Raw genomic sequence first — 21,573 nt, 5'->3', positions numbered from 1 at the left:
AACAGCTATATAATGTATCTTTAAACAGTAAATTAACTGTAAAATACTGTGAAATTAATAAAAAAAAAAAACAGTTCAAACTGTATTTTTCATTAACAGTACAAAGCTGTAAATTTCATCAACAGTATAATAATGTTAATTTTACAGTAACACAAAGGCAACCCTGCTGCCAGTTCTTTACTGTTATTTTACTGGGAAATTCTTAACAGTGCATCCATGTCTGCATGTTCTCCTCATAATAATATCATACTTTGATGGACTGAAAAGAAGTGGGATTAACAGGAAATGCTCAGTTTTATTAGTGTTTACTTTCCCCCAAACCATCACAATTATTTGTCCTATAACAGACATTTGATTTCATGCTTATAGAGTCTCTGTAACTTGTTTATTTGTGTTGTGAATTCAGGCTTGGTTGTTGCTGTGTCAGACAGAGGACACAGTTATTTTTGGGTGTGCACGTTGCCAGACAGGAACACAATACTCTCCATCCCAGACCGGTGTGATCCGCATCAAGGTGATCCAGGTCCTGCAGGACTATACTGTGAACTTTTTTGTTTTTCCTTTAGTTTCTTTCTCACTTCACTTTCTAGTTGCAGTAATTTCTCATACAACACATCTGATGTTTCCAAATCGATGTCCATCTGCAAAGCGGAACAGAATCAGAATCAGGTTTATTTCGTATATACATGCAAGAGATTTGACTTTTTGTTGATTTGTTTTTTATGCAGCTCTCTCAATGTACTTACACATAATATAAATAACATAGTAAAAGCATACAAAAATAACAATAAAATGTCTATACACAAGTCAAGTGTTCGGAAGTTGTAACAATACAAATAGTGCAAAGAAAAAAATACCAGATGGATATACTGGACTATGATTATGTAAAGCATGTACATGTGGAGATGTCTATATACTGTATGTACAGTGAGTAGGATTTATATTTACAGTATGTACATATTACAATATGTACATAAAGTGACAGATGATATGTACATATTAAATTATTTTGCATTAAATACTGTAAATTATAATCTAAAAATGTGCAAAAAGCACATTAAAGACTGTAAATTATAATTATTTTTTTGCAAAAATGTGCATTAAAGACCATAAATTTGTATCTAAAAATGTGCATTAAAGATTGTAAATTATAATCTAAAAATGTGCAAAAAAGCATATTAAAGACTGTAAATTATAATAAAAAAATTTAGCAAAAATGTGCATTAAAGACCGTAAATTTGTATCTAAAAATGTGCATTAAAGATTGTAAATTTGTATCTAAAAATGTGCATTAAAGACTGTAAATTAGAATCTAAATGTGCATTGAAGACTGTAAATTATAATCTAAAAATGTGCAAAAAATGCACATTAAAGACCGTAAATTATAATCTAAAAATGCACATTAAAGACTGTAAATTATAATCTAAAAATGTGCATTAAAGATTGTAAATTATAATCTAAAATGTGCATTAAAGATTGTAAATTATAATCTAAAAATGTGCAAAAATGTGCATTAAAGATTGTAAAGTATAATATAAAAATGTGCATTAAAGACTGTAAATTATAATATAAAAATGTGCATTAAAGATTGTAAATTTTAATATAAAAATGTGCATTAAAGACTGTAAGAATTATAATCTATAATGGCAGCAGTGGATATTTGGTGAAGAAACAAAACTTGCTTCATGGATTATTCTATTTTATAAGAACTGAATTTAGTCTTCCTCTCCGTACCTTATGCAGCTGTGTGTAGTTGTTGCCCAGCCCAGATGTTAAGCTGTGGTACTTGGCTTGAGGGTCCAGTGATTCAGGCTTTTGCTTAAATAGCCAGAACTGCAAGAAAGAGCAGCATTCATGAGTGAATTTGTACCATGTTTATTAGAAAAATGTGTTTTAACCTACCAGGGCTTCAGCTCCATTATAAGGGGTCAGGGTGAAAGTATTGGTGAACATTCGTATCTGAGATCAAGAAAGACAGATAATATTAATTCCAGTTGTGTGTCTCAATAATTTGTATCATCAGAGTTGCACTCACGAGCCAAAAGACGGGCATAAGGAGGGTCCAGAGGAAGGCTGGGAAGGAGGGCAGGATACCGTAGGTCAGATTGGTCATCACAAAACCAGGACAAGTGACAGATGAGTACAAACCCTGAGAGCACAAAGGATCACAGTTATCAACATCATGCAGGCCTGGTTGCTATACAGCATGCTTGTGAGCGTGAGAGCCGACCTGTTTGTTGTAGCGGGTGTTGAGCGCCAGGCTGAGCAGGTCGGAGGCGTACTTGGAGGAGCTGTAAGGTTGGGTGCCTCTCTCGTGCTGCACGTCTTCAACGTTGAAAGCTGAGCGGTGAGCGTTACTGGAGGAGGTCCAGATGAGCTGGGACGTCCGGCCTGCGTGGCACAGAACCGGTTCCAGCTCTCTGATCTGGGCCACGACACAGGAGAATAACACAGCATCACAATAACATCTTAAGGCTCAGGGGACATATCATGCTCATGTCCAGATTCATACTTGTATTTTGGGTTTCTACTAAAACATGTTTACATGTTTTAACGTTCAAAAAACATTATTTTTCTCACACTGTCTGTCTGAATATACCTGTATTCTTACCTGACCCTGTCAGATGGTTTGTTTAACCATCTGAGAGGCCGTCCCTGAAAACTGTTTAAAAAAGGGGCAGGTACTTTCAAAAAATACTTGGCAGGTGATTGGATGAACTATCTGTCATTCAAACTAACAAAAGCGAAACTAACTGAAGGCGAAAACAACTCCTTCACTGCCGTTATTTGCTCTTTTTTCCAATGAAGAAACACTCCCCAGTTCTGATATAACTGATGCTATTGCAACATCTACGCTAACCAAACCCTCAGGAAGTGTTGCACATCTATATGTCAGATCATTATCCATGCGCAGAGCTTTGCACTGGTGTAACTTCATTACTAAATCCATCCTTGGTCTGCTGTCCACTCATTTTATCCACTTACATGTCATGTAAACAGTGCTGCCATATCCTACTGTACGCTCCAAGGGCTTCACCACTCTTCCCATCCCTTCAACCTGGACCATACCACAGCAGGAACTGTCTAGTATGATTCCCCCAAAAGGATTTTAAACTGCTTTAAGAACTCTGGAAAATAACTTCTGGTCTGCTCTTGTTCTTGTTCATAGTTTTAAAGCATCACTTTGGCACTTTTGCACATATCACGTTTATGATTAGTGTTCTATTCTGTGTCTGTTTTAATGTCCTTGAAGGTAAGACTCCATGTCTCAATGAGATTACCTGTATAAATAAAGCTTATAGAGGGCCTATCATACTTATTTTCAGGTTCATACTTGTTTTTTGGATTTCTACTAAAACATGGGCGTGCCAAACTAGCCGCTAGGCAGGCATTAGGCAAATGTATTACTTGGTGATATCACCACATTACGCAAGAAAAGGTGGGAGCGAGGCGTTTCAGGAGCAGCGTTTCTGTGGGGGAGAGTAACTCCCTTTGGCGTGGACTTTGTAACTTTGCAGACCTTTTACATGCACAAAAAAGTATATAACACACTAAAGGAAAAGGGAAAAAGCATCATAGGTCCTCTTTAAATAAAAAGAATAAAAACACTACCTGGTTAAGATATCCTGTAGATATTTTAAGCAGCAACAATAATGGCATCTCTTTCCATGTAGATGCCACTAAAGTCCTTTCAGATTCCTTAAACTAATCAGCAAAGTTAAATTCCTGCCAATTCCCAAAGTGTTTTCCTCTCCAAACTACGTGTAAATACAGCAGCAAAGATGGATTTATACTTTGAGAAGGTTTCTCTGTGACGGCAACTTAATACATGTCATCTGCAAACGCAACAGCAAGCAGAATACTGTCCGCTGTGACCTTATATCTGGGACAGTACTGTTAATTTTTAATGAGCATTGTTGCTCAGTTACAGTGACGGACAGATCCAGTATCACCTATATTTATTCCATCAAGGGGGAAACAGCTGACAAGAATTAAACCGTCCCTGCAGAAAACTGAAGGAAACATGGTTTTGTGTTAGATTCTGTGTGGATCAAACCTTTGGGAAAAAAATAAATGAGTAAAAATAACAATGAGGTGTTTTTCTATCAATGGAACAAGTGAAAATTACTTTGGCAAGATTTTCTTAGGCCTCAAGATAAGAAAAGAGAGCTTGAAATTAGGTCGGGAAACTCATTTTGAGTTATATTTCACTAGTATTAGGCAGCATTGTGGGTCATAAGCCTGTAATCATCAAAAGTAGTATTTTTTTCACTTAAAGGTAGGGTTGGTAAAGATTTTAGAAACATTTGTTGTTATATTATTTGAAATTCTCATTACGTCCCGACAGCAATCAATAAATCCAATGCTCTGACAAGAAAATACGATCTGTGGCTGTCACAGGGTCGTGTCTCGAAGGGAGCCTGCATATATCTCACTGAAATGTTACTTGACAGGCGATTGTGTCAAAATGAGATATTGTGACTAGTAATGAGACAAATATACATGGTAAGATTGTGCGTTTCTGCAGTGATATAATTCTTACTCACTAGTAGGAAGTGACCGAAGAGGTTGGTCGTGAAAACTTGTTGCAGGCCGTCAGAGGTGACGCCGTCCTTCTGCGTCAGAATCCCCTCACCAGTGGCAAACATGGCGATGATACGACTGCAAAAAAGACATTATAGAAACCTGAGCTCTAGAGAGGCAACATGGGAAATAGATTTTTGAAATAAGTCATTTTATAAAGGATATATAGGCTGGACATGTCAAAGTATAAAAAGCCACCGATGCAGCTCAGTGATATGATGTAGCTTCTGAAGTAAAAGTACCTGGAGAAGAGGCCTTTGAAAAAGGCTTTAACATCAAACTGTGGGTTTGGCATGATGCCTGCGTTCAGGTAGACGTAGTCCAACCGGTTATATCTGCAGTAGACAATCACAGTCACACACTTCTGTTAACACTTATAAAGCACAGTGTCTACAACATCACCTGGTGTGTAATAAGGTCCATGTCTACAGGGGCGTTTTTATTGCGAGGGATTGCTGAAGGGAGGGATTGTTGAACCGCTATTAAATACAGGCCTGCTAATTATTTGATGAGATGCCAGAGGCATAGAGGAGGTAATTATCTGAACATAGGCCTACTTGACCATTAACTAGTCTGCCTTATTTCATGTATAAAGTCAGTGTTATGGCTTCATATAATAAAGAAATATCATTCATTACTATCAGACAATCTATTCATATATTTTGGAGTTCAAACACATTGGAAATGGTTCTTTTTCTTCTCCCTAATGTGCGGATGTCCAGAAGGCAAAGCTCTCGATTTACCGGTCCATCTACGTTCCAACCCTCACCTACAGTCATGAGCTTTGAGTGCTGACCGAAAGATTGAGAACGCAGATACAAGCGGCCAAAATGAGCTTCCTTCGTAGGGTGTCTGGGCTTAACCTGATTGAAGAACTCAGACATCCGGAGGGAGCTCGCAGTAGAGCCGCTGCTCCTTCGCGTCGAAAGGGGCCAGCTGAGGAGGTTTAGGGATCTGATCAGGATGCCTCCTGGACGCCTCCCTTTAGAGGTTTTCCAGGCACGTCTATCTGGTAAGAGTCCCCGGGGTAGACCCAGAACACGCTGGAGAGATTATATATCTTGTCTGGCCTGGGAACGCCTCGGGGTCCCCCAGGGAGAGCTGGAAAATGGTTGCTGGGTAGAGGACTGTCTGGAATTCCCTGCTAAGCCTGCTGCCGGATGGATGGATAATGTGCAAAACAAACCGAACCGAACCGAAACCGTGACCCAAAAAAACGTAATACAAACCAAACCGTGGGCTTGTTGAACCGTTGCACCACTAGTCTGCATGTGAATGTGCATTTGGCTGCTGTTGTGAGTCTATCCTCCCACCTGCGTTTGACCTCCTGTGCAGCAGTGAGGACGGAGGAGATGCTGCTGGTGTCCATCTGCAGCAGGGCCACCTGTGGGGTGGGGTGAGAGGCGAGGAGGGCGGAGCGAGCGGCCTGAGCTCGCTGCATGTTCCTGCAGGCCAGACACAGCAGGAGATCCTCGGTGTCCTGCGAGAGGAGACGCTCACACAGCACCAGGCCGATGCCACTGCAGGGAGACAACGTACAATGCAAAGTATTAATATTAGGGCTGTCATTCGATTAGAATATTTAATCGCGATCAATCGCAAATTTATCACACATTTTTATCTGTTCAAAATGTACCTTAAAAAGGGAGATTTGTCAAGTATTTAATACTCTTATCAACATGGGAGTGGACAAATATGTTTGCTTTATGCAAATGTATGTATATATTTATTATTTGAAATCAATTAACAACACAAAACAATGACAAATATTGTCCAGAAACCCTCACAGGTACTGCATTTAGCATAAAATAATATGCTCAAATCATAACATGGCAAACTGCAGCCCAACAGGCAACAACAGCTGTCAGTGTGTCAGTGTGCTGACTTGACTGTCTGTAAAGGGGAGACTCGTGGGTACCCATAGAACCCATTTTCATTCACATATCTTGAGGTCAGAGGTCAAGGGACCCCTTTGAAAACGGCCATAACAGTATCTTCACTCTAGCTTTAAAACCGAGTCCACTACAACCTTAAAAATTGCAAGTTGCGTTAAAGTGTTAAAGAAATTAATGGTGTTAAAACAAATCTGCATTATTATCGCGTTAACTTTGACAGCCCTAATTATGTACAGTTTACTTTGATTACATTACTGACAAGATGATTTCACATAGGGGAGAGTGGGGTAAGATGAGCCAATTTTTACTTATGCTGTCCTCGAGGTTAGGAAAAATGAGACAGAAGCAGAATGAAAACTTGAACCTTAAATTCAGGATCTCTCCTATCAAATGAAATGATCAGCATGCATCCATCACAAAGCTGTCTGGAAAAAATGACCTTCCCAAAAAAAGTGCTCCTGTGGCTCAACTTGCCCCAGGTAAGGGGTAAGTTGATCCGAGTCAGTGGGTAAGTTGAGCCATCGTGGGGTAAACTGAACATCTGAGTTTTTAAGTTTAAACCTCAGCATAAGTGTGTTAACAAACAGTTTCACAGTTATGAACTTGTGAGAACAAACCACCAGTGAGTTTCAAGACCATTGAACAATCAAAATATCATTCAATATTCGACAATATTCCAGTCGTCAAGGTTGCAGTGAAATATGAACTGTTGCTCCCTCCTTGCAGTTCCTCCAGCCTTTTGAGGTTGAGGTAGCTCCTTCAGCACATCACTCAGTGGAAAAGATGCCTCATCCTTTTCCTTGAATACAAAGGTGGGCTTCTCACGTCAAGTGTTCCCCCGGATTCTTCTGAGAAATCTTGCACTCACTTCGTTGCCCTCCAGGCTCTCAACCAAGCCAATGTAATGGTAGCTTCTGCCTTTGGATACAAAGTTTACTATGACAAAGTCACCAACTGACAGATCTGAGATGTCTGGTTCACTTCTCTCATCATTAGAACACTCATGCTCAGAAGTGTCATCAAATGGGATGGGAACATCACTCTCCTCAGAACTGCTGTACGCTGTGATTTTCGTCTTGGTCTTTGGTTTGACCTAGGCCTACCTGCTAAACCCTTCTCTTTCCAGTTGTTGGGGACAGGAAGGTTGTTCTTTCTGCCAATTCCAATGCCAGTTCACAGCATTTCTTTGGAGTAAGGCCGTGGAACTGTTCAGCCAGCTTCTTGATATGGTCTGCAAGCTCCTTCTCTACCTCCTCTGTGAGGACCCTCTTTGCCTCTGCTGTTCCACTATAACCAACTGTTTTAACTTCCTTTATCTCCCTCTTCTATAAAGGTTAACACATAAAAAAATCAAACCAAGTTGTGTAACACTCAACAGTAATACCATTTTATACATCAGAGAATTAATTTGGTTAATTTATGGTGGGGTAAGTTGAGCCAGTGGCTCGGAATAATAGTAGAATATTAGTGAGCCAGTGGCTCAACTTACCCCATAGCCTTTGGCTCACTTTGCCCCATAGCTACCATTTTGGAAAAAATGGCCCAGTTTAGCAATTCAGGCTAATCTTTAGCGAAGGGATTAACATGGTGTTAACACTGGCTCATTTTACCCCACTCTCCCCTACCCATAGAACCCATTTTCATTCACATATCTTGAGGTCAGAGGTCAAGGGACCCCTTTGAAAACGGCCATAACAGTATCTTCACTCTAGCTTTAAAATCGAGTCCACTACAACCTTAAAAATCGCAAGTTGCATTAAAGTGTTGAAGAAATTTGTATTTGACAAAATGATACAGACACTTGGGCCTCTTGACAAGGAGATTTCAAAAAGCCACATACATAAATAAAATAAGCTAAAAATGAAGTAAAAAGACCTTGAAGAAAGGTCTCCATTACACTTCACATGCCAGACTTGAGGTTTATAATAAAAAAATAAAAAATAAAAACTGCCACTACCTGTTTGCTCCCGTCACCAGAACCACCTTATTCATGTTTTCTGGTCCACGCTGGAAACAAAACTGCAATCAGAAAACACAAAATTTACAGCAAAATGTTCTTTCAGAGCAACAAGTTCTGTGTCTGGATTGAGGAGTGTTTTCCACCCTGATGTGAAGCTTCCATAATGTGGAGTCATATCCTCCTCTCCGCCTCCACGTTGTGATTGGACACCCCAGCAGCTCTCAGCCAATGAGAGCCGGGTACCAGTCGGCTCAGCTTCAAGCACCGCCCACACGGTGTCAGATACTTGTGAATAAAGGAAGAGCTCTCAAACAGAGAGAGGATTCCCCTGTTTACAATTTATTTGTATTTCGTCCATCAATGTACAACATTTGTTTACAGTATATAAAAAAACATTCTCACAGAAAAAACAAACATTTGAGTACAAATATGTAATAAAACAAATCCGTCAGGGTGCTCCCACTTCATTTATAACACTGAGAGGATTGTAAATGAATCACAAATAGCCAAATATGTCTCCAAATTGTGACTTACTTGTACAAAATCTTTTGCCTGGATTGCAAAACACAGAGAGATAAGGATGAACTTCCACATAAAAGTTGAAAATAGCATGCATGAGGACAGACATGAAGGAGGTGAAGGGGGCAAAGGCCTCTGATAAGAGGACAGAGCCTGTAAATACAGCTGAAGTGGCTGATAAACAGATGGTGTGCAGTATGAAGTTCAAGTTATTAGAGTTATACGCTAGAAAAGAAGAGGAAAAAAACCCAGCATACTGTACATCAATAAAAGAAAGAAACAAACTGATGACTAAAACGTGTAGATGAGTCATTAGCTGTGTTCGTTTTCATGAGCTAATATAAATATTGTTCCAATCAAACACATTATTCTGGCTGAATATTCCCATTTCTTCTACATTTCCCATTTTAAAAACTTTCTTTTAAGGCTGAACATTTAATCACAATTTTATCAAAATCGCAATATCGCAATTTTCAAAACGCAGGACGCACAATATTTTTTTAAAGGTCTTATTGGTAACATTTTAATGTTGACGAATATTTAAAAAATAAATAAATTAGGGCTGTCAATTGATTAAAATATTTAATCGCGATTAATCGCATGATAGTCCATGATTATTGGGATTAATCGCAAATTAATCGCACAATTTTTGTCTGTTCAAAATGTACCTTAAAGGGAGGTAAAGTATTTATTACTCTTATCTTTTCTGGTTTCATATGATACCAGTATCTTCATTCTAGCAAAACCCTAAAAATCCCAAGTTGCGTTGATGCGTTAAAGAAATTAGTGGCGTTGAAATGAATTTGAATGAATTCGTGTTAACTTTGACAAACCTAAAAATAATACATCCTTGGCGAGCTTTTAGAAATGTGTTGAATAAAAGTATGTTTTTTCCTGAAAAAAGAAACTATAATGATTGTGAATTAATCATTCTAAAAATTGTGGCGGTCCAAAATTAATGTTTTGTTTATATCTGTGGAAAATCTCTGACGTTCGGACCCCGACCTCCTCCCTACGTGGCGTTCACTGCTCTTTATACTTCCCGGTTCACAATTACATGGATTATATAAGAATTGATTTCATTCTGACCATCATGAAAAAAAATTGAAATTCGTGTCTATGTACACAAATCAAAAAATTCAATTTCATGACTATTTCACAATCTGCTGTGCGACTGGGCTGAATTGCAATATCAGTCAAAATAATCACAATTAGATATTTTTTCAGTATCATTCAGCCCGACTTTCTTTGTCCACTGAGACGAACTATAACCATAAATGAATTAACTTGTTCCAACATCTTCCCAACGCTGCTGACTGTAAACACATACTGTTGAACTGACGTAGCACAAAAACACAGCCTGCATTCCTGATGAGCATCTTACAACATCCGATCAATTATCAAAGAGCGATATATCAGTTTGTGATCAATGCAAGCTAATAACAGTTTGGAGTGGGGAACAAAAACAAATCTTCTGAAGCAGTCTTTTGGTGTTTAGATCCAAAATGTGAGCGTGAAAGTTACGGAATCATATCAAATATGATGCTCCAAACAACTTAAAGAGGATATTAATCCACAAATATATCAACAAAACGTAAACAGAACAAACACGTATGAACATATAAATATTAATACAAAATATTGCTATTTGAGATTTAGACTTATCTATTGAAAATACATGTACACATTAACATGTTCAAATCACAGACGGAAAACTGCAGGGAGAAGGACTTTCTATGACGCCCATGTCTATAACGCATTATAAACATTCTTATAATGCGTTATAATCTGCTTATAGTGCTGTGTAATTATAGTTATAAGCACTCATACATATTCATAATGCTTTATAACAATAATCATGACATATCATAAAGCATTTTATAATGACTTATAAGGTCAAGAATCATAATATTTTTTTGCAAGGATCATAGTGTATTATAATTCCCATAGTTGTAATAGGTTATAATATTTTATGATCACTGTTATAATGTGATTATAAGTTACTATAAGTGATCATTGTTTGCTTTGAGTAAAGTGAAACATTTGACAATGTTTTGAGTGTTCTTGTATAGATTTAATGATATTTGTTTCACTTTACTAAGAGTACACAATGACCCCTTAAAGTAACTTATAATCACATTATAATTAAAAAAGAAATGTCAGGGAGTGACAATTCTGAAGTATTATGACCTACAAGTCATTATAAAGTGCTTTATAATGGGTTATGATTATTGTTATAAAGCATTATGAATATTTATAAGTATGTATAGTAAGCCTGGGTATTGGCAAGAATGTGGCGATACGATACGTATCTTGATACAGAGGTAACGATTCAATATATTGTGATATATTGCGATTTTTAAAATTTAATTTTGGGAAAACTGTCATAGTATAAAGAACACACCAGAAATACACTATTTTTAGAATAGGTAAAAATAACTAATTTATACTGCATTAAAAAAAACTGCATGTGATTATCATAAAGTGGGCATGTCTATAAAGGGGAGACTCGTGGGTACCCATAGAACCCATTTTCATTCACATATCTTGAGGTCAGAGGTCAAGGGACCCCTTTGAAAATGGCCATGACAGTTTTTCCTCACCAAAATTTACTACGCATTATTTAGCATTCTTTTCGACAAGCTAGTATGACATGGTTGGTACCAATGGGTTCTTTAGGTTTTCTAGTTTCTTATGAAGTCAGTACCTTTACTATACCTTTAAAACTGAGTCCGCTACAACATCAGAAAGATTGAATAGCAGCCGTCAGATTTTTAAGAAGTTAATTAAAAATCGATAGTGCTAATAATATGAGATACTCATGTGTTACGACATTTTCTTACACCCCTAATGATTATAATGCATTATAGACATGGGCGTCATAGAAAGTGTTACCGATATTTCCTTGTTATTCTAAATGTGTTGAGAAACTGAGATGAAGCACTTCGAATATAATTAAATGTCTAACAGTGACGGTCGGCTGCACGTTTCCCCCTCTACATTCAAGCAGTCTTCCAAAAGAAAACACGAGAAAGTTCTTCAACAATGTTGCACAAAGTTTGTCATCAAAACACTGGAACATTATGGGAAATCTGAACTCATATTCAAATAAAAAAAAAAAAATTAAAATTTTAAGTGTCAAATGTCACTTGCTACATTTAATTTTGGCTTCGTCAACACATGTCACAACCAAACCTTAATCACATCTGTGTGTGTGTGTGTGTTTTGGGGTTGGTGTTGTTGGATTTATTATGTACAAAAGTGCTTACAATGACCTGCAATAACCTGATTGTTGGATTTGTTGTGCATGAAGTGTTTGCGAGGACAGGGAGGCACGCGGGAACTGCATGCTCTGTTCTTTTTGTAAGGTCAAGGAGAGAAAGAAGTCAGAAGGAGAAACAAAGAAGAAGATATGCAGCAGAAACATCACGTACCATAATCTCATGAATATTGATATTGTGTAAACCATAAAAACGCTGGATCAGGGATAGCTCGGGGTTCAGACTTCGCGAACTGACCCATGCACTGTATGTTGTCAGGGACACGTAGGTTGGATCCAGATATCTGTAAACTCTTTTATTTTACTTATGCAACATTGATTGTTCGGAATAAATTGTATTATTATGCTTTAACCCGTCTGTTTGGAAAATCTCTTTGTCACACAAGATTAACCAGCACGTAACTGGGCCTTGACCTCTCGGAGGTAGAAGGCCAGTTCCTTCAATTGGTGACCCCGACGTGATCTTCGGCATTGAGAAGCGTGTCCAAAGGACGGACAGACCGGCGAGAGAGAGAAAGGGCCCTGAAATCTTAAGGTAAGCAGAACCTGTTGTATCGAACTCTGCATATTGGCTTACTCTAAATTATCTCTCTTGTTGTGCTGAATCTCCTTTGTAGTGATAAATGTTGCAAAAGTAAAGACTTTCTGTTGAAAACTAAAAGGAGGAAAGTTGCCCTTTTAGTAACGTCTGGGACGTTAGAGTTTAGTGTTGAAAACTAAAAGGAGGAAAGTTGCCCTTTTAGCAACGTCTGGGACGTTAGAGTTTAGTGTTGAAAACTAAAAGGAGGAAAGTTGCCCTTTTAGTAACGTCTGGAAAACTAAAAGGAGGAAAGTTGCCCTTTTAGTAACGTCTGGGACGTTAGAAAACTAAAAGGAGGAAAGTTGCCCTTTAAAACTAAAAGGAGGAAAGTTGCCCTTTTAGTAACGTCTGGGACGTTAGAAAACTAAAAGGAGGAAAGTTGCCCTTTTAGTAACGTCTGGGACGTTAGAGTTTAGTGTTGAAAACTAAAAGGAGGAAAGTTGCCCTTTTAGCAACGTCTGGGACGTTAGAGTTTAGTGTTGAAAACTAAAAGGAGGAAAGTTGCCCTTTTAGTAACGTCTGGAAAACTAAAAGGAGGAAAGTTGCCCTTTTAGTAACGTCTGGGACGTTAGAAAACTAAAAGGAGGAAAGTTGCCCTTTTAGTAACGTCTGGGACGTTAGAAAACTAAAAGGAGGAAAGTTGCCCTTTTAGTAACGTCTGGGACATTAGAAAACTAAAAGGAGGAAAGTTGCCCTTTAAAACTAAAAGGAGGAAAGTTGCCCTTTTAGTAACGTCTGGGACATTAGAAAACTAAAAGGAGGAAAGTTGCCCTTTTAGTAACGTCTGGGACGTTAGAAAACTAAAAGGAGGAAAGTTGCCCTTTAAAACTAAAAGGAGGAAAGTTGCCCTTTTAGTAACGTCTAGGACGTTAGAGTTTAGTAAAAATAGCGCTTGAAGCGCCTGTATGAGTGTACATTAATAACTAGTATTCAGAGGAAAATTAAAACTTACTGTTGATACTGGGCCAACATCGCTGGAACATCAAAGTGTCCAGTAGAAGCTTATGTTGGTAGGATCACAGCGAGGGGCATAGCGACCCATTTACTCTGAATCTAGTTACTGTCATAAACTGAATAAACCTGTGTGAAATAGTACTGGACAGAATGGACGGAGAATTTGACAAAGACTGTGAGGAACGGGGTGGCTGTGGGCCTCCCCGTTTATCATTTGGACAGCAATGGGCTAAAGTCAGGACCAATGTAATCTGTACATTTGATCCCAAGACTAGAAATAAAGAGACTCAAGACCTAGATGAGTGGTATAACATGACAGTGAAGGAAGGGCATTTTCCAGCCACGGGAAGTGAAGCCAAATTCATGCCAGTGATGAGAGCATTAATACAGGTGGTTCATAGAAAGCTGCTGCAAGCAGGACAAGACAAAGAAAAGGGACATATGTTTGTAAGGAGGAAATTGAGGAAGAAAGAAGACGAGTTGGCAAGTAAATTGGTAAAATATAATGTGATACAGATGGCTGCACTATCAGCCTTAGGCAGCCAGACGAAAGCCACCCACGCAAAAACCGCTGAAGCAAAACCACTAGTGAAACCCTCACCCAGTCCTAGCGCACCCCCACCACCAAACCCACATACTAGCCAGCCGCCACATTACATGTCCCTCCATCAGCAGTACCCACCTGGCCCACATCCCAACCCCCCTCCTTATCCTCCTCCTACCCCTAGTCCGGTACCAACCCCACAGGACAGTGATTATACAAACGAAGTTATGGCACCATTGTTTCAAGTGTTAGGTGGTACTTTGGAACTTTAACCCCTACGCTACCTCCTTCGGTAATGCTATTAGACAAAAGTATTCCATACCAGCGGGTAAGCTCCACAGCTTGGTGTTTAAGATTAAGAACGGGGAGAGTGGACGCACGTTCATAGAAAGAGCAAAGACAGAGTGGGCGGGGGCTACGGGGGTGAACCCAGATAAAGAATCACAGCAGCCTCTGTTCAGAATAGCTCTGTTAAAACATGCTCCGGAAGGAGTAAAGAGAAAGATACCCAGATGGCTCAAATTGTAACACCAGCTCCAGCCCCGCCACAGAATCCTTATCCACTGCAGGGCCCGCCACAGGCTATGTATCAACCCCAGTATCATGTTCCTTACCAAGCTGCCCCATATCAGCAGCCCCCTTATCATGAAGGCCGGAATAGAGGCAGAGGGAGAGGAGGAGGCAGGGGGAGGGGGTATGCCCAACCAAGAGGAGGCAGTTGTTACATCTGCGAAAGCCCGGATCACTGGGCACGTGACTGTCCTCAGAAACAACAACAGCAGATGAGAGGGCCTCCACAGCAGTCATATCAGCCAACAATACAGACTCCACCAAACCAACAGCTAGCTCCAATGCAGGCATACAGCGGGTACTCTGCGCAGGGACCTCCACCTGGTCCATATACACCAGGAATGTTCCCATAGGGGTGCCCGACGGAGATGGAGGGGTAGGGGCTGGCAGAGCCCTGTCTCCAGTTGACAGTGAACGGAAAGCGAAGATGGTTCATGGTGGATACGGGAGCACGTTACTCCACCTTAGCTGAACCTATGTGTTCCCTTTCCTCTCACTATGTTTCCGTTTTGGGATTTTCCGGCACTGAACAAAGACTGCCTTTTACTGTTCCCCTTCCTGTCCGGCTTGGGAGACAGGTGATGGAGCACCCCTTTTTATATGCACCTGATTGTCCACGTGATCTCCTGGGAAGAGATGTTTTGGCAGCACTGGGGGCTTCTGTACATTGTTCACCAGAAGCTGTGATAGTGAGTTTCCCCGGAGGAGAAGAAATGGTGTGCTCCTCCCCCTCCAGTGCTGATCGCATGTGCATGTTGAGTCCTGATACCTCACCTGATGCCCCACCACCCTGTGCAGACATATATTGGGCCCTGCTAGCCGACAGAAACCCTCTGATTGACTTTTACAACATGTGGCAACCATGGATTAGGGCTCTACACCCTTACCTCCCTGTTCCCGATCCTCCCCACTGCACTCTGAATTATGACAGAAATAATGATCTTACGTATCAAGATGAGTTCCAACAGAACCTGTTAGATACAACCTGGGGGATAGGAGTAAGAGATGTTTATATAGCACCAGCAGGAGTAGCAGCCGCAGTAAAAACTAACCCCAGCACAAGAACAATGGTATCGCATGTCAGAAGAAGCTGTTCCCCATGTGTCCCTAGCCATAGCTCCAAAACATCAGGCAGCAGAACTTACGGCTGTAGTTTGTGCTCTGCGGTTAGCGGAAGGGAAGGCAGTGAATATTTTCACAGACTCTGCGTATGTGTGCAATGCAATTCACAGAGATATGTCTGGCTGGGTGCAAGCGGGTTTTAAGACTAGTCAGAATAAACCTATGGCTCATGAGGAGTTGATGAAAGAGTTGTTGGAAGCAATCCAGTTACCACAGAGGGTAGCTGTGATCAAAGTGAAAGGACACAGTCAGGGCACTGACTTAGAGAGTATAGGAAACGAAGCAGCGGATGCAGCCGCTAAAAAGGCGGCAGGGTATTTACCTACTATGATGGTCATGACCACAGCAGATCTCGGTTCTGAGATAACTGATTTCTCCATCATACAAGCTCAGGAATCTGCCACAGCAGCAGAACGAACCATCTGGGAAGATAAGGGAGCTATAGAACAGTTTGATGGTATATGGTATAACGGAGATCAAATAGTTATGCCCCCCTGTTGGATGTCCTCAATATTGACTCAGACTCATGGACTTGACCATAAAAGCCACAAACAGATGTTACGAGATCTCCGCCACTGGTGGATTCCCCGGAAACATGCTACTATAACTGACTTCTTGACTAAGTGTGACGTATGTAGTACATGTAACATCAGACCTACCATCACTCCTAGGGCAGGAAAACATCCTTCTCCCACTGCCCCGGGACAGGAAATCTTTATTGATTTCACAGATATGGGAGTAAGGGCTGGGGGGAAAAGATTCCTCCTAGTAATTGTGGACGCATTTTCACGTTGGGTTGAGGCCTACCCTACGGGAAAAGAGGACGCAAAATCATTCATTAAATGTCTGGTGAATGAGTACATTCCGAAACATGGGTTTCCTAAATTGATCAGGTCAGATAATGGTTCACATTTAAAAAATAAAGACCTGCAATCTGTTGAAAAGGCTCTGGGACTACAACACAAATTTGGCACTGTGTATCATCCACAATAACAGGACTCACACCATTTGAGCTTACGTGTGGCCGACCTTTCCCAGGGCCGTCCCAAAACCCCTCTCCCCTTCCTGACCTCGGTTACAGACCATACTATTTGAAGGTTAATGCTCTTGTGTCAGCTCTCTCCTATACAGGTGACAAACCTGTCACCCCTGTCACAGAGGACGTTCCAGGACCTGACCCCGGACTCCCGGAACACCTTTGGTTGAAGGTGTTAAAGAGGAAGTGGTCGGAGCCACGTTGGACAGGCCCACACAAGGTTCTGGCCAGAACTGCAACAGCTGTGCAGCTCGCAGGAAAAGGACTCAACTTGTGGCACCTAACACAGTGCTCCAGCAGCAGGACAGGACCTGAAGCAGAGGAGGCAGCCCCACAAGGAGCCCAGGCTACGTGAAAAGAGGGTCACGTATAATTTTTTATTTTTCATATACTGTATAAACTGTGACTGTGATGAGATACACATAAGGGAAAGAAGGTTACAAGGTCTTGCCTGTATTTACAGTTAAATCAGGCTAACATGGTTGTTTAGGTGGACTCATCTAGGTGATTTTTGAAAAACATTATATATCACATTGTATTAAAACTTGTTGCTTAGAATAAATGCTAAAATAGATAAAAAGAGAAACCAGGGGTGGGGAGAATCCACCAGAGAGAAATTTCACTTCCTTTCCCAAACCAGTATAAAATAGGACCACCCAGATAAAAATTTTTCAGTTGCGCGCAGGAAAACAAACTAGAAGCATCATGCAGTACGGCAAACTGCTAGTAGCGTTTGCTGTAGCATTTGTGTTTACCTCTCTTGTCCTCGTTCTTCTGTACAAACTTTCTTAATGTGATTTGTCATGTATTTTAAATATTTTCAGCTATAATGTTTTAATATTATATATATCATATATGTTTAATGTTTTCATTTCATATTACTATCTTAATGCAATTCATCATGTATTTTCGTGTTTTCAGTTACCATTTTAGTTATTCATGATAAAAGGAGGGAATGTGAGAGAAAATACCATGACCCTTGTGTAGAATTTGTGTACTCAGATAAATCTGAATAACCTGGGAAAGCACAGACTGTACTAGTTTAGATACATTACTTATCATCCTCGCCTCTGCACTCTGCTAAAACTGGCTAATCACAAGTAACTCTTTAACAATAGACAATGCTTTCACTCAGAAGCAGGGTGGAAGGAGTGGGCTACAAGGGGGGGAAGGCTAAACCAAGATTATAAAGAATGATGTAGTGAGGTAGCTCCCCTAATGAATATAAACTAGCTGACCAAATAGCTGCAGGCTTTGAAAACATACCTATAATAAGTGCTCTGATCCCTATCACTCCTAACAAAAATGTTGACCGCATTAACTACATCCACTATAATGTTCTCCGTTTGACTAATCTAACCCGTGATGCAATTGCCGGACTAGCTGAACAAATGGCTCCTACGTCACTGATGGTGATCCAAAATAGAATGGCATTAGATATGCTGCTGGCAGAGAAAGGCGGTGTATGCTCAATGTTCCAAGACTCATGTTGTATTTTCATCCCTAACAATACAGCGCCGGACGGGACTGTAACTAAGGCGCTAGAGGGGCTCCGGACGCTGTCTGAATCGATGCACGATGACTCAGGTATCAACAGCCCCATTAACGACTGGTTAGACCGTACATTTGGGAAATGGAAGTCCATGGTGGTATCTCTATTCTCCTCAATCCTTGCTGTGTGTGCATGCTTAGTATTATGCGGTTGTTGCTGTATTCCATGTATTCGCCACCTCACTGAGCGTGTGATTATTTCTGCTGTGCAACGAAAGCATCCGGATGCACCTCCTTCTTATCAGATGGCCATGTTCCAAGCGGAGAGACAGGGTCTCCTGGAAATGGTGGGGGATAGTGAAGATGTTGACCCTGAAGAGGTTGTGTGATGATGCTTATAATTAATACATCTGTACGTAACATTATCTATGCTTATAATAAATATATCTGTATGTAACATTATCTGTAGGTGAACTTAGTTAAGTTCAAAAGAGGGTCTGTTGGATTTATTATGTACAAAAGTGCTTACAATGACCTGCAATAACCTGATTGTTGGATTTGTTGTGCATGAAGTGTTTGCGAGGACAGGGAGGCACGCGGGAACTGCATGCTCTGTTCTTTTTGTAAGGTCAAGGAGAGAAAGGAGTCAGAAGGAGAAACAAAGAAGAAGATATGCAGCAGAAACATCACGTGCCATAATCTCATGAATATTGATATTGTGTAAACCATAAAAACGCTGGATCAGGGATAGCTCGGGGTTCAGACTTCGCGAACTGACCCATGCACTGTATGTTGTCAGGGACACGTAGGTTGGATCCAGATATCTGTAAACTCTTTTATTTTACTTATGCAACATTGATTGTTCGGAATAAATTGTATTATTATGCTTTAACCCGTCTGTTTGGAAAATCTCTTTGTCACACAAGATTAACCAGCACGTAACTGGGCCTTGACCTCTCGGAGGTAGAAGGCCAGTTCCTTCAGTGTATTATAAAACAAAAGAGATTTTTCTAAGAATACCTGTACGTCTATAAAACATCTCGATTGAGCCAATTAAACTCAAACTGACACGCACCAAAAGTCTCTGGTAGTCCATCTTTTGCAGAGTTTAAGTCCATGAAGCAGTGTTTCCCACAGGCCTTGTTTCTCTACTGAAACAACCTGGATTGTGTCTGAATCATGGTCTACTCTTGTCGTGCACTATTTCCTCCAGAGATGAGCAGTCTGGGAATCACTGTCTTAAACATTGCCCCCTGCTTTTTAAGGCTGCATTTCCAGGAGGGCTCGGTGTATTTCCTGGAAGGAGGGCCGTTCCTTTGTGTTCCTCCTCCAGCAGCTCAGCATGATCTTGTAGAGCGAGTCTGGACACAGCACAGGCTGAGGCAGGTAGATCTGCACGACACGGGGCGAGAAGTTCAGCCAGGGAGTCACTTCCTGTTTTTTATCAAGGCCTATTGAAAGAGGCTGGGTCACGCGTCATCAACGCGTCATATCTTTGGGGTACAACACATGCGCAGTAAAATCTGGTCTGCACTAGGGATGTTAATAATTAACCGTTTAACCGTAAACCGGCATTAAGCATTTTAACCGATTAACGCTATCGGTTAAAACGGTAAAAAGCTGAGCAAAACTCAGAGGAGCGGCTCGTCAGTTTAAGGAGAAAAGCTGGTCCACCTTAAGAGAGTCTGAGCCGGATTTACAGATACATCAATTTAGCTCCGGTTTTGAGCGGAGCACAGCCTCGGAGCATTTATTCACCGACAAATAAACTGTACACGCATTGTCTGCTACACCTACGTTCACAGCTGTAACGCCACCAACAAACCCACACTCACGGCCGCCACTCACACACGGTCTGTCGGACACTCGCTTAAGTTACGCCGCGCTGACAGACCGTATGTGTGTGGCTACGGGGAGCACGAAGCTCCAGCCAGAGCTCCTAACGTACCACAAACACACACACTGTTTGTCGTCCCTTAAATTAGCGTCCATAGTCGGCACTCAACAAAATTGAGCCAATCGCAATGCACGACCACAGCTCTAGTTACACTGCGCATGTGTTGTACCCGAAGACCCGTGTCCCAGCCTCCATCAATAGGCCTTGGTTTTTATATGTGGATGAAATGTTTGTAACGACACTCACCTGTCTTTTCTGGTCCCTGAAAAACTCCCCTGTGTTTTCTATCACCTGCTCATCAGTGAGCTGAGAGTAGGGTTGTTCCTTGCAGAAGTTTAGTATCTCCCACAGCGTCACCCCAAAGGCCCACACATCGCTGGCTGTGGTGAACTTACCCTGCACAAAAAAAGATCAAAAGTGATATGTCTGTCAGCTTGGCGAGCTTTTAAAGTGTTTGGACCCTCAAATTGATGTGAGACATTTTAAACTAGATCATTTTATAAGCATGCAACATTTTAAAAACAGGATTAAGAATTGTTTGAGCACTGAATGAAAATTCTTTGGTCGATGTAACTTGAATGTAAAAAGAAATTATAAAGAAAAGAATACAGAAATAAATAAGTTTGGGGAAGTAAAAAAGGGGTGAAATGCAAAGGGAAAAATCATGCATGAATAAATAAATGAATAAACAAATGCATAAATACATAAATAGATACAGTACATACATTTAAAAATAAATATAAAATAAATATAAAATAAATACTAAATTAATTAATAAATTAATACAAATAAATACATAAATAAATAAAAGGGAAAATTGAAAGGAAGAGTAAATAAATAAGGGAATCAATACAAAGATAAATAAATAAAGAAGCAAATTAAAATAGAAATACTAATCTATGTCACATTTTATCAATTAATTAATGGCTATATTCATCTTTAATATTTTCCTGCATTTAATGACATATTTATTTATTTATCGAGTCATTCATTTATTTATTTATTAATTTATTAATTTATTTTGGCAGGTTCCATCCTCCATACACAAACACATGCATCTTCGCTAAAACTGGATATTTTGATACAGTTTTGCCCCCATTTACTTCAGTTCATCAAGACTTTTCTACATTTTTTGATTCTC

General features: G+C 40.2%; 2 protein-coding genes across 3 annotated transcripts in view; both read right to left on the bottom strand.

The window, feature by feature from the left end:
• Positions 1-275: 275 nt before the first annotated feature.
• hsd17b7 (hydroxysteroid (17-beta) dehydrogenase 7) lies at positions 276-8,612 on the bottom strand. The gene is made up of 9 exons (XM_037771031.1): positions 8,437-8,612; positions 5,898-6,104; positions 4,827-4,919; positions 4,548-4,662; positions 2,231-2,425; positions 2,036-2,149; positions 1,903-1,959; positions 1,735-1,833; positions 276-641 (listed from the first exon to the last, which is right to left on the bottom strand). The coding sequence occupies exons 1-9, from the start codon at positions 8,469-8,471 to the stop codon at positions 510-512; spliced, it is 1,047 nt and encodes a 348-aa protein (XP_037626959.1). The 5' UTR covers positions 8,472-8,612; the 3' UTR covers positions 276-509.
• A 10,912-nt stretch (positions 8,613-19,524) lies between these two features.
• Positions 19,525-21,573, bottom strand: part of ddr2a (discoidin domain receptor tyrosine kinase 2a) — a 53,468-nt gene continuing 51,419 nt past the window's right edge. For both annotated transcript variants that reach the window (XM_037770111.1, XM_037770112.1), the window contains exons 17-18: positions 20,679-20,828; positions 19,525-19,927 (exon numbers count right to left, since the gene is read on the bottom strand). In XM_037770111.1, the coding sequence (XP_037626039.1) occupies positions 19,796-19,927; positions 20,679-20,828 (282 nt within the window). In that variant the 3' untranslated portion in view covers positions 19,525-19,795. The remainder of the gene's footprint in view (positions 19,928-20,678; positions 20,829-21,573) is intronic.

The sequence above is a fragment of the Sebastes umbrosus genome, chromosome 5, assembly GCF_015220745.1.
Source record: "Sebastes umbrosus isolate fSebUmb1 chromosome 5, fSebUmb1.pri, whole genome shotgun sequence".
Taxonomy (NCBI): Eukaryota; Metazoa; Chordata; class Actinopteri; order Perciformes; family Sebastidae; genus Sebastes; species Sebastes umbrosus.
The sequence above is the reverse complement of the archived record's forward strand: the minus strand, read 5'-3'. Positions and strand labels throughout refer to the sequence as shown.

Bases quoted from the DNA above. Each gene is read 5' to 3' on its own strand.
- hsd17b7 (XM_037771031.1), bottom strand. From the start codon at position 8,471: ATGAATAAGGTGGTTCTGGTGACGGGAGCAAACAG. The intron at 2,426-4,547 runs GTGAGTAAGAAT...GTCGTGGCCCAG, and splicing joins TCTTCGGTCACTTCCTACTA to ATCAGAGAGCTGGAACCGGT. The intron at 642-1,734 runs GTACGGAGAGGA...TCCGCTTTGCAG, and splicing joins ACTACACACAGCTGCATAAG to ATGGACATCGATTTGGAAAC.